General features: G+C 42.0%; 2 protein-coding genes across 2 annotated transcripts in view; both read left to right on the top strand.

Annotated features, from left to right (window-relative positions):
• LOC143929812 (protein kinase C delta type-like) overlaps positions 1 to 4,367 on the top strand; it is a 126,507-nt gene extending 122,140 nt beyond the window's left edge. Inside the window, exons 8-9 of the mRNA XM_077453789.1 lie at positions 1,585 to 1,604; positions 4,140 to 4,367. Of these exons, the coding sequence (XP_077309915.1) occupies positions 1,585 to 1,604; positions 4,140 to 4,367 (248 nt within the window). The remainder of the gene's footprint in view (positions 1 to 1,584; positions 1,605 to 4,139) is intronic.
• LOC143929811 (protein kinase C delta type-like) lies at positions 4,017 to 7,195 on the top strand. Its single transcript, XM_077453788.1, has 6 exons — positions 4,017 to 4,301; positions 4,389 to 4,480; positions 5,750 to 5,951; positions 6,040 to 6,522; positions 6,644 to 6,772; positions 6,926 to 7,195. The coding sequence occupies exons 2-6, from the start codon at positions 4,407 to 4,409 to the stop codon at positions 7,193 to 7,195; spliced, it is 1,158 nt and encodes a 385-aa protein (XP_077309914.1). The 5' UTR covers positions 4,017 to 4,301; positions 4,389 to 4,406.
• Positions 7,196 to 12,335: the final 5,140 nt, after the last annotated feature.

Raw genomic sequence — 12,335 nt, 5'->3', positions numbered from 1 at the left:
CCAGTGTAGAACAATATGCAATATAAAGCCTAAAAATCATCAAAAGAGGGACTCACTACATGTGGGACATGAAAAAGGACCAACTGAGGCCCATGAAAAAGATCCTACAATGAAAAAACGAGAGAGAGATATGACAAAGATGTGGAGAGACACAGAGTATGTGCAAAGTATATTGTATACCTGTATTGCCTAGATGTATAAGAGATCATAGGTTCATATGCATACCTGGGTATGTGCTCAGGGGCAGGAGTGGAAGACAGATGTCCGTCTTCTAATTATAGTATAAGGGAGACACTGAAGGGACAGAATATATATATATGTTTACATTACTACTAACACTGTACTGCAGGTGCAACAAACTACATCAGCATCAGTGCTATATATGGTTCCGGCTTCCACCAGTGTGATGATAAATGGATCACACGATATTCAGAGCATATAACCAAAAATAAGTAATATATAGTTCAATAAAGTTAAAACAAATGTTCCTCCCTAATAGGTATCCTATAACATGTAATAATATGTCTGTGGACAAAAAGTACAAGCAACATCAAATCCAAATGTGCCCTGGAGTCCACAGAAATGGATACCCCACGCATAGAGGTAGCCAAACATATCAAAGATGAACCTCCAAACCAAAGGAAATCTGCCCAAAGCAAAGGCAAAAACAACCAGGCTTAGCATTATACCTTCAAAGCTGTAGAAGTCTGACTTGTGTCTCTTCAACTGGTCTCATGTGAACAGGTTGCATTTCCTATTCGCAATCATTGACCCAATTTAAATAGTGTCCAGGCATATGCGCCGACGCACCCAGCAATTAACATCAACTGGGTGCCATCAGCACAAACGAGGACCATCACGTCGCCATGCCACGCATGCCTAGACACTATTTAAATAGGGTCAATGATTTTTAACAAGAAATACAACCTGTTCACATGAGACCAGTTGAAGAGACACAAGCCGGTCTTCTACAGTTTTGAAGGTATAATGCTAAGCCTGGTTGTTTTTGCCTTTGCTTTGGGCAGATTTCCTTTGGTTTGGAGGTTCATCGTTGAGATGTTTGTCTACCTCTATGCGTGGGGTATCCATTTCTGTGGACTCCAGGGCACATTTGGATTTGATGTTGCTTGTACTTTTTGTCCACAGACATATTATTACATGTTATAGGATACCTATTAGGGAGGAACATTTGTTTTAACTTTATTGAACTATATATTACTTATTTTTGGTTATATGCTCTGAATATCGTGTGATGCATTTATCATCCCACTGGTGGAGCCGGAACCATATATAGCGCTGATGTAGGTTGTTACATGAGCGGTACAGTGTTAGTAGTAATATATATATATATATATATATATATATATATACACACACACACACACATACTCTGTCCCTGCAGTGTCTCCCTTATACTATAAAGACGGACATCTGTCTTCCACTCCTGCCCCTGAGCACATACCCAGGTATGCATATGAACCTATCATCTCCTTATACATCTAGGCAATATAGGTATAAAATATACTTTGAACATTTTCTGTGTCTCTCCACATCTTTGTCATATCTCTCTTTTTTTCATTGTAGGATCTTTTTCATGGGCCTCAGTAGGTCCCTTTCTCATGTCCCACATGCAGTGAGCCCCTCTTTTGTTGATTTTTGGGCTTTATACTGAATATTTTTCTACACTGGGTCTTCAAGGGCGATAGCGGTCTCCCGTGGCCATTGTGCTATTTTTGATGTTGCCTTATGGAGTGCGCTATAGGCATCTGATGGTTGCAATTGTAAGTTATTCAATAGATTTTTGTAATACAACAGTATTTGCTAATAACATGTACCCCTGAGGAATGAGTATCTCTTGTAGACTCCAAAACGCGTCCCGTGAAGGATTCAACTCCTTGCCATCTATTTCGACTACTTGCGATATCAGTTATGGTTGACATGTTTTTATCTTTGTATTTTCTAAATAAATGTAGGATTATCTTTATATAACTTCCTGACTACTATTTGAGTGCCGTTAAAGTCCTACCCCAAGGGGAATCCTTCTTTTTGCATTTGTCTATCAGGATGCTGGCACTGTGATACAATCACTGCTACCTCTCTTCTATAACACACTTTATGAGCAATACTGCCCAGCACATATTGGGTGGGTGGTGTGAGGGCCTTGCACCGGCCCTGGATTTACCAAGCTCTGAAACAATGTGCAGCTAGGCAGGTGACACAGCTAGTTCCGGTTGCAGCTTCACAACTTCCTTTGTGATCAGCTCACTCATTTTAAAGTCTATCATCACACCACTGAATATACTTGTTGCCAACTACTTTGACTGACTTGTAGTAAGTATCATATCCAGTGGGTCATTATAAGTGCCAGGCAATCAGAATTTTTAAAACAACCAAGAGTCGTCCCTGTATCCCTGTCATGGAGGATTTATTGTCCCTGGCACTGGAGTTTTGAACTTTGCTGTCTATAATTAGATTTTTTACAAAGATACATTTATCAAATGTAGGTGAAGGTTCTATATCTGATTTCCTTTTCTTATTGCAGATGTATACAGCAGACACAGCTCACACAGCAGGCCTGCCCCAGTGAGCGAGATCAAACATGAAGTCCACACGGAGACTCCACCAACATGTGTAGTCCACGCGGGGACTCCACCAACACGTGTAGTCCACGCTGGGACTCCACCAACACGTGTAGTCCACGCGGGGACTCCACCAACACGTGTAGTCCGCGCTGGGACTCCACCAACACGTGTAGTCCACGCGGAGACTCCACCAACATGTGTAGTCCACGCTGGGACTCCACCAACATGTGTAGTCCACGCGGAGACTCCACCAACATGTGTAGTCCACGCGGAGACTCCACCAACATGTGTAGTCCACGCGGAGACTCCACCAACATGTGTAGTCCACGCGGAGACTCCAACACGTGTAGTACACATTGAGACTCCAACACGTGTAGTACACGCGGGGACTCCACCAACATGTGTAGTCCACGCGGAGACTCCACCAACATGTGTAGTCCACGCGGAGACTCCACCAACATGTGTAGTCCACGCGGAGACTCCACCAACATGTGAAGTCCACATTGAGACTTCCCCAACATGTGATCGTAGGTCCCCCCGCACTAGGGAGGTACACCCAATGACATTGGATGGCTTCAGATTCCATCGCCTTCTTGGACAGGGGAGTTTCGGAAAGGTAAGTGATCAGATCTTTTCTCTTAATTAGAATGTTCATCCAGGGCTACATTAGAGCTTCCTCTCTTGCGAACATTAGTTTCAGTAGGAAGTGATGGAAAATCTGCGAGAAGGACATAGACTGAAATACCCTCCTCCTATGCTAAGCAAAGTATTTTGATTTCTATCTGTGTGGCTTTTGCAGAGCTGGACATACACTTTAAAGCTCAAATTTTTCCATTTAATTCTGATAAATTCATTTGAGATGAATTAGCACAAACTGTTTTTATAGTTATTTTTTCCTTTAGCAGCTAATGCCAAGTAGATAAACCTGTCCCCTGCCAACATATTATAGAGCAGGGCACTTGCTCTCTGTGGGGAAGCAGTGATTTCTCTGCAGTGATCCGACATGCCCCCTGATGAGTCAGAGCTAGGGCTCTCCAATCAGAAAGGGACCTGTCAAACCTCTGTAGAAAGACCACTGCTTTGGGGGGAGGGGAGACAGGGATACAGGAAGAGCTTTTCAATTCAGGTTGTTGCAGCTTTTTAATGAAAACAATCTATAAAAAAATTATATTGTTCTTATTTGATTTTGATGCATCTTCAATGTAGTTAGCTCATTTCAATTGAGCGTTCAATCGGACGTCTAACTTTATATAGCATTGAAAGAATCAGGGTGGTGAAGGACATCAGCTTCTCCATAAAGGAAGAATGAATGGGATGAACTTTTCTCGCTGTATTCTTTATTGACAAATATTTTAATACACCTGGATGAGTGAGACTCCAGCCAGGAGTAGGAGAAGGGCCCTGAATTTCAGCTGTTTAACCAATGTAGACCCTGTGATGAATAAAATGCCATTATGGTGATTCTACCATTATTGGTGACCCATAAATAAAGTATTAAATGTGATTGAACTTCTCTGATTGTCACCTATAATTTTTCCCTCTCTCTGTTTCCTCCAGGTGGTTTTGGCATCACACACCTCCAGTGATGAACCGCTGGCTCTCAAAATCGTGACCAAGAACAACGAATTCTACAAAGATACCCTCAACGAGAGCCAAATACTGAAGGAAGCTTGTGCCAGCCCATTCTGCACTTATGCATATGGTACCTTCCAGACAAAAGTAAGTAACTTCACATTTTTGTTGGGAGAGGTCGATGTTAAACAGAGTGAATCATGTCTAACCTGAATCTTTCTTTCCTCTTCACAGAATCTTGCATTCTTCGTCATGGAATACCTAAGTGGTGGAGACCTGGAGAACTTCTTAAATAAGAGGGCACCAGTAAATATTGAGACAGCAAGGTAAGGCATGGAACCATGATAATAGGGATGGAGGTAGAACATAGTACTGTACATCGATCACATCTTATGCCCTGTACACACGGGCGGACATTCCGACTACAAAATCTGTCTGATTTTTTTCAGACAAATTTTTGCCCAAGCTTGTCTTGCATACACACGGTTGCACAAAGTCGTCGGAAAATCCGATCGTTCAGAACGTGGTGACGTAGAACACGTACGACGGGACTATAAAAGAGGGCAGTAGCCAATAGCTTTCTCATGATTTATTCTGAGCATGCATGGCACTTTGTCTGTCGGAATTGTCTACACACGATCAGAATTTAAACAATCGGATTTTGTTGTTGGAAAATTTTAGATCCTGCTCTCAAACTTTGTGCGTCAGAAATTCAGACGGAAAAAGTCAGATGGAGCCCACGCACGATCAGATTTTCCAACAACAAGATCTGATCGCACATTTTCCGTCCAGAAGTCCGACCGTATGTACAGGGCAAAAGTGTAGGCTTGTCCTACATACAAGATTGCGGCAGGAAGGTCTGACTTTTAGTACATCTGTCCTACTACAGCTCTACCTATACATGTACAATCACACACCGAACAGACATCTCAGGCACTGGACATATCTTAGCAAAATTCTTTTTTACCCCGAGAATGAACTGTCACGATGCCTCTACAGATGCAGTATGTTCATATACATACTGTTATTATCCAACTGTTATTGGCCAGTTCATCATCCAGTGGAAGCCTTCAACCTTGCATCTGATTGGACAATCTCTAAACTTTTTCCTCTCTAATTTACAAGTAATTATATCATATGGGGGGGCTCTACCAAAAAATCTATTTGATATATATCTGACACGTTCTTGTATAATGTAATTTTTGATAAAGTTTGATTGTAAATGTGAAACTTTTTTTGTAGTTTTGTATGAAGAGGGGACGTTTTTTTTTATTGGTTTCTGTTGGTCTTATATACACTTTAGGAGAGACTGTACAATCACAATCATATTTCTCAGAATTTGCAAAATGTATTTGTTACAAATTCATCAGTAATTTCAAATATCCATATACAGTAAAACATTTCTATGTATTGTGCTAAATTCTGCTGTTACTGATAATATTTTCTTTCAATGAGATAAAGTTATTACAAGCATACATGACTATACATGATGATTGGAGCGATGGGATCAGTGTTTTGCTATTCTGTGGCTTAGATTATTATATGAAATAAAGCTGTTTGAATGGTCATCTTATATATCATTTTTTCTCTATCAGATTTCTCACCGCAGAGATCCTTTGTGGCCTACAGTTCCTTCATAACCGGGGGATTGTACACCGGGATATCAAACCAGACAACATTCTGCTGGATAGTGTTGGACATGTCAGACTCGCTGACTTTGGCTTATCAGCAACAGAGGTGCATGCATCCCAAACCCTGACTTCATTCGCCGGTACTTTACAATACATCGCACCAGAAGTGAGTATTGGATTATTTTGGATTTTCTCTCTTCTTGTCAGTAAAACAATCAGTACTGATCATTCTACTCTTTTTGATATTTTCATAGATCTATTTGGAGACGCCATATGGATTTGCTGCTGACTATTTCTCCCTGGGAATTATAGTCTATGAATTGGTGACTGCAAATTATCCATTCAAACAGTCAAATACTGAGATACGAAGAGATACGAAGTCAGACACTGCTTCCGACACCGACTTATATGCTGACTCAAATACTGCTTCTGATTCAGACACTAATTTAGATGCCAGCTCAGACGACAATCTAGGCACTAAATCAGACGTTTCGGACGCTGCTTCAGATGCCAACTCAGATGTTTCGGACGCTGCTTCAGATGCCAACTCAGATGTTTCGGACGCTGCTTCAGATGCCAACTCAGATGTTTCAGACGCTGCTTCAGATGCCGACTCAGATGCTGACTCAGAAACAGAATCATACAACGAGGAGGAGTTCTGTAGAGACTTAATCTGCAACCATGAACCAAGATTCCCTGAGGATTTTAATACGGATCTCAAGGACCTCATAGAGAAGGTAAGTAAAGACCATCTATAGCCAGCAAAAAAATGGCTATTTTATGAATAATTATAAAAGTGGAATAGCATAGTTATTGTCTTTGTATCATGGATAATCACATTTTTGTATATTTTTACAGCTCCTATGCAAATGTCCAGAAAGAAGAGCGATTCTTGTTAAAGATCTGCGAAGCCACCCATTTTTTAAGAGCATAGACTGGTTGGAACTGGAGGCTGGAGAAGTAAGCCCACCATTTACCATGAGAACGGTAAGTATAGGGACCACACATGGGTCCAATGCAGTGCATTGTCCAATGTTCTGCATTCTATATTCTCCCAGCACCTGAGTGTGTATAACCATTTATAACAAAAAGGCCATTATTGCACAAATTCTTCAGTACTAATGTTTAATCTCTTCACAGTGCTCAGCAGACCTGACGACACAGATGCCAATGGAGAAAATCATAGAATCTGCCAAACTAGAACTGAAGACCGAATTATCAGAAGAGGATCAGAAGCTTTATTGTGGGTTCTCTTTCACAAGCAGCAGATGGGGAGAAATACAAAGGCCACAGGTGCCATCAGCACTATGGGGAGGTTGGAGGCCAGTATTTTCTAGGCATGTTAGATCAGCTAAAAAGGGAGGTTGGAGGAAGAAAGGAAGGGGGGGGAGGGGAGGGGGTAAGGAATAAAGGAAGGGAGGGGGAGGAAGAAGGAGGGGGGAAGGAAGAAAGGAGGGGGAAAGAAGAAAGAAGGGGGGAAGGAAGAAAGGAGGGGGGAGGGGGGAAGGAAGAAAGGAGGGGGTAGGGGGGAAGATAGAAAGGAGGGGGGAGGGGGAAAGGAAGAAAGGAGGGGAGGAGGGGGGGAAGGGAAGAAAGGAGGGGAGGGGGGGAGGAGAAGGGGGTTGGGAAAGAGAAGGAGGAGAAAGTATCAGACAATAACATAAAGTTACAAAAAAATAGAATACTATAGATAACCATAGTAGTCCATAGTGCTATAATCATGGTTAGGAAGGTAATAAGGAAAGATAAAAAGGGAATGAAAACCAGTGTGTTGGGATGAGAAACACCTACCTTGATCGGCAGTAGTGACTAGCATAAAATGACCAATCCAGGGAGACCACTCCGATCATCCACACCAAGCCAGCAAAGACAGTCAGGCAATGTTAAGCCTATAGAGGTTATTGGTAGAGAGCCTTAGAGTTAGTAATTTTACCTCTCAACCATCGTTATGGAGCATAGAGAGTATAGTGATAAAGGTCTATCCATATTGGAAACAACTATTACCTGTATCTGTGGAGATCGCTGGCGTGGTCCCCGGGGTGGGTGCCTACTTTGAACGGGCAGTCTGAAAGACGCCCTTTTAAAGCCTCCAACCCGGCGTACATCACCCACTATCGGCGGCGCCGAGCGGTGACGCGCCGCTCCTAGTGTGCATGTGTCATGAATTTACTGCGCGCACCAGCTTTTGGTAACCATGGGAACATCCCTGGGCCAGAAGCACAGACAGGTCCTCCCCTAATCAGGGGGCGGAGCTCCGTTCTGATGGAGAGGCGCATGTCCGCCCCTGGGAGATTAACTCCTAGTGCCTGTGAGCTGCTAGTGGACGATCCCCAATGTCAGCCATGCCAGATGGATTTATACAAATACGTTCCTTAAACAGATACAATGTTTACCAGGAATAATATTATATTCTATGTAGTGATTCACAGAGTATCAAAGAAAAAAATCTCACCAAAGATAATAATGGAATAATCTATGATAAATCAAAAACAAATTAACAATTAAAAGTAACAAAACAAATAAAACACAGTTCCACAGATTGGGGACAGCGATCTTTATAATCAGCTTACGGAATTAAGGAGCTCTAATCCAGAAAAAATTAAATTGAATAGCTCACAGGTAATAACAAAGAGGAGATGATCAATTTAAATGTACAAAAATTTGACATAATTAACGAGGATGAGGATACCAACCTTTAAACAAATTTAATATCAATATCTATTTAGGCATTCCATCGACTATATATTTTCTGGGCATGTTAGATCAGCTAAAAAGGGAGGTTGGAGCCTGGTCCTTTATTAGGTGTGTGTTGGACTGGCTATAGGGGAGGTTGGAGGCCAGTATTTTCAAGGCATGTATTAGATCAGCTAAAATGGGAGGTTGGAGGCTGGTACTTTTTTCAGGTGTGTGTTGGACTGGTTATAAGGGGAGGTTGAAGGCTGGTATTTTTATTTCTTTTGGCATTAGATGTGCGTCAAACCAGCAATAAAACATTGTCTGCAATAATATGACATCACTCTCACAATAAATGGTGAAAATATTTTTGAGTGCTACAAGCACCCAACACTTAGAATAGTCATAGGCATTAACCCTGAAAACATTTTTGAAGGGACACAGAAATCCTGATCATGCGAGGTGTCACTGTTACCAAGTACAAATGATAAGGATAGATCCAGTGGGGTTCACCATTGTATGATAGCAGCATGTCTCAAGCTGGGAGCTCTTTGGGGCTTCACATATGATAAATACCAATATAGCGTCCCACCGAGGTTAATTTCCCACCAGATGAATAGTATAGATGGTCATCCATTCTTTGGCGTAGTTCTCCAATGGTCTTGCCCACATAAAAAGCCTTGCAGGCACAGACTATCAGAAAAACCACGCCCTTGGTACCACAATTAGCATCGTGGGGTGGAGAAAAAAATGTATCCATTCGGAAGAGTATGAGTAGTAGCTTCCAAAATCCATGGGCATTTGGGGCAATTCCACACAGGGAAAAGTGCACCTTGGGCCTTTTTGTTCCCGTGCACTAGTCCTATAATGACTGCTCATCAATTTGTCCCCTAGGGTAGTGGCTCTCCTAAAGACCAGCTCTGGGGTAGGTCTCACATATTTCCCCAGGATATGGTGGTCTTCCAGGAGGTGCCAGTGACTGGAGAGTACATTTCTGAGCACATTATGGTGCATGGAGAATTTGGTGACGATTTTTGCCGTAGTGGGATGGTTGGGCCGAGGAGGACCATAAAGTAGTGACTCTCGTGTGCGAGCTCGTGCCCTATTGAACGCCTTTCTAAGATTAGAGCGTGTGTAGCCTCAACCTAGCAGGCGCTCATGTAGGGCCGCTGCCTGGACAAGGAAATCTCGATCTTCCGTACAATTGCGTCTGAGTCTAAGATACTGAGCATAAGGGATACTACGTATCAATGGACGGGGGTGTAAACTTGACGCATGTAATAGAGTATTACCCGCAGTTGACTTGCGGTAAAGGTTAGTTGTCAATTTGCCCTGACTGTCCTTGCTGATGCTCAGATCTAGAAAAGGGATGCAATTTTGATTATATGAGTATGTAAATGTCAGGTTAAATTGGTTCACATTGAGGAGTTTAATAAACTCAACAAGGGCATGTGTAGTACCTGTCCAAATAACAAAAATATCATCTATGAATCTATACCAACATAATATAGAATCTATAAACAATTGTAATGTTTAGTTTCCAAAAATAAAACGTTCCCAACCACCCAGGTATAGATTAGCATATGACGGTGCACATGAAGTGCCCATTGCTACACCCTGGATTTGCAAGTATATCTGATCCATGAAGGTAAAGTAATTTCTGGTGAGAATAAATGTTAGAAGTTGTAGAATGAATTTATTTAGGGGCCAGGCATTATGGTCTTGTTCCATGAGGAAGGTGCTTACCATCCGGACGCCTTGCTCGTGGGGGATGCTTGAGTACAACGCCTCTACATCTATTTTCACAAGGAGGGCTTCCGGAGGGATCTGCACCCCCTCAATCTGTTGTAATAGGTCAGTAGTGCCTTTAATATTCGAAGGTAGACTGAGACTGGAGTGGAAAAGTGGAAAAGTGGGAACGACGGACCCCTACCCCTTTATGGGGATAGATGATGCCGGGGGGTTCTGGGGTTTATATGATCCCAGACCCTGGCACGATATACGCGCTATGTCTCGCCATGATATGATTGATATATGACAGTCCTAATGTTGCAGTTTTTATCTGTATCGAGTTTTGGTTAACTGGATTGCACTTAATTTGTCATTGTATGTTGTATTCCGGGGACCGTCTTCCCCTGTTTGGAGTTGAATAAAAATTTATATTTGTAAAAAAGAGAATGGAATGCCCATAGTATAGTCTACTCACATTTCAATGAATATACACAAGAGAAATCGAGCATACACACTGTATCATCAGAAACCGGAAGTGACGCAATGTCGTTCTACGAGTTTCGTCATCAGACGTTGACTGGAAGGTGTCCAGGGCTGATCATCTTTAGGTAATTGCTGCATGTGCGATTACATGCAAATGGTCACGGGCGCTTCTTGCCTGCAGCTGTTCACAGGAAACCCTGCTGAGTCTCCTGCAGGAAATTGTAGTCAGCCCTAACGCAAATGCGAAAGAGGCCTTTTAATCCAGGGAAACAGAAATGTATTAAAACCCTGTGGAGTTGCACAGAAACATAGCGATGGCTAGAGACAGACAAAGATCAATTTCAGAAAAATGCAAATAAACTTAAGGATAATTTAGCAGAAATTTGCTGTGCAAAGCAATGGTTGGTTGTCAGTCATCATCCATCTACTATATTATATTCACAGTTATGAGTCTCGTATTAAAGAAGTAAACAGGAAAAATTCAGAACATCAATAGCAGAGATGCAAGATGAAGTCCAGTGATTGCATTACTTGATTGAATGATCAAAGATTACACAGCCGTATTTTATGCTAAAACTGCCCCTCTCACCATGTGAATTAAAATCAAGCACCAAAATGTGTCTTTTTCTTTATCCATGTTCTGTCACTACACAGTGTTCTGAGAAGCACCAAATTATTATTTTTTTTAAATCTATGCCAAAAATACAAGATGGGGATGGACTCAGGAATATGCTGTATGCTGATTTTGGAACCATAACTAAACAAATGTAGCGCTTAGGAGCCGCTAATGTATGGGCCCCCCGATTCTGGGTGCCAACAACCCTTCTGGCGATGCCACCCCCTCTGACACACCAAGGTTGAAGAAAGAGGTTTAAATTCCCTTATATTTTGCACTGCTATGAAATTCTTCAATTAGTTGTGGCTTACTCAACTAGTGGAACTATATACGTGCATGCTGCAACCATGAAATATATTTTGATGGGTGGTATGCCACATGTTCTTCCCTCATACATTCCAAGCATTCCTCAAAACTATGCATGCCTATCTTGGCGCCACCTATTTAAAATCTGTTTATTTTGTTTTTATACCTTACATGTGTGCCTCTTATTTTTGACCAATTGTTTGATAACATGATACACATGGGACATGGGTTTGTGCTTGTGGCTATGTAGCAATGCCCCAGTAGACGACTTTGCAGTCGAAACGCGTAGGACTAGCGTTTCCTGCTCCCCATATTGCTTTTCTTTTACAATCCATGAATTTTATCATGTGATTTTTTGTTTTTTATGTACCATACATTTTTTTTAAATAAACCTTCAGTGGTTGAACTTCGCTATGCGAGGCATTGTGTTCATGCTTTCCCTTACATGGTGAGTTTTTCTGGAGCCATTTTGGATCAAACTACTTCGAGAGTGGTGGAGGTCCTAGGAAGCCTGTGGAGTTTTACATCCTAGCGAGCTGACCGAGAGGGTCGACAGTAAGGAGTGTGACGGCCAATCCGGAGGAGATCCACTATCTACTGCGAACTTGCCCCTTGATGCTTTCAGAGCCTTTCAGAGCCTTTATGACACATTTGCTGTATGGTATTTGTGTCCATCCTTTCTGGTTCAGAGTACCTACCTCTTTCTGTGAACACCCTGTTGATGTTTGAAAGTTCCCTGCA

This window comes from Lithobates pipiens, unplaced genomic scaffold (genome assembly GCF_037356315.1).
Source record: "Lithobates pipiens isolate NorthernLeopardFrog02 unplaced genomic scaffold, aLitPip1_a1.2 Scaffold_25, whole genome shotgun sequence".
Classification (NCBI taxonomy): Eukaryota; Metazoa; Chordata; class Amphibia; order Anura; family Ranidae; genus Lithobates; species Lithobates pipiens.
This window is presented reverse-complemented; position numbering and strand designations above follow the sequence as displayed.

Coding starts and splice junctions, on each gene's coding strand:
- LOC143929811 (XM_077453788.1), top strand. CDS start 4,407: ATGGAATACCTAAGTGGTGGAGACCTGGAGAACTTCTTAAATAAGAGG. Junction 5,952..6,039: donor TACAATACATCGCACCAGAA/GTGAGTATTGGA, acceptor ATATTTTCATAG/ATCTATTTGGAGACGCCATA. Junction 6,773..6,925: donor CACCATTTACCATGAGAACG/GTAAGTATAGGG, acceptor ATCTCTTCACAG/TGCTCAGCAGACCTGACGAC.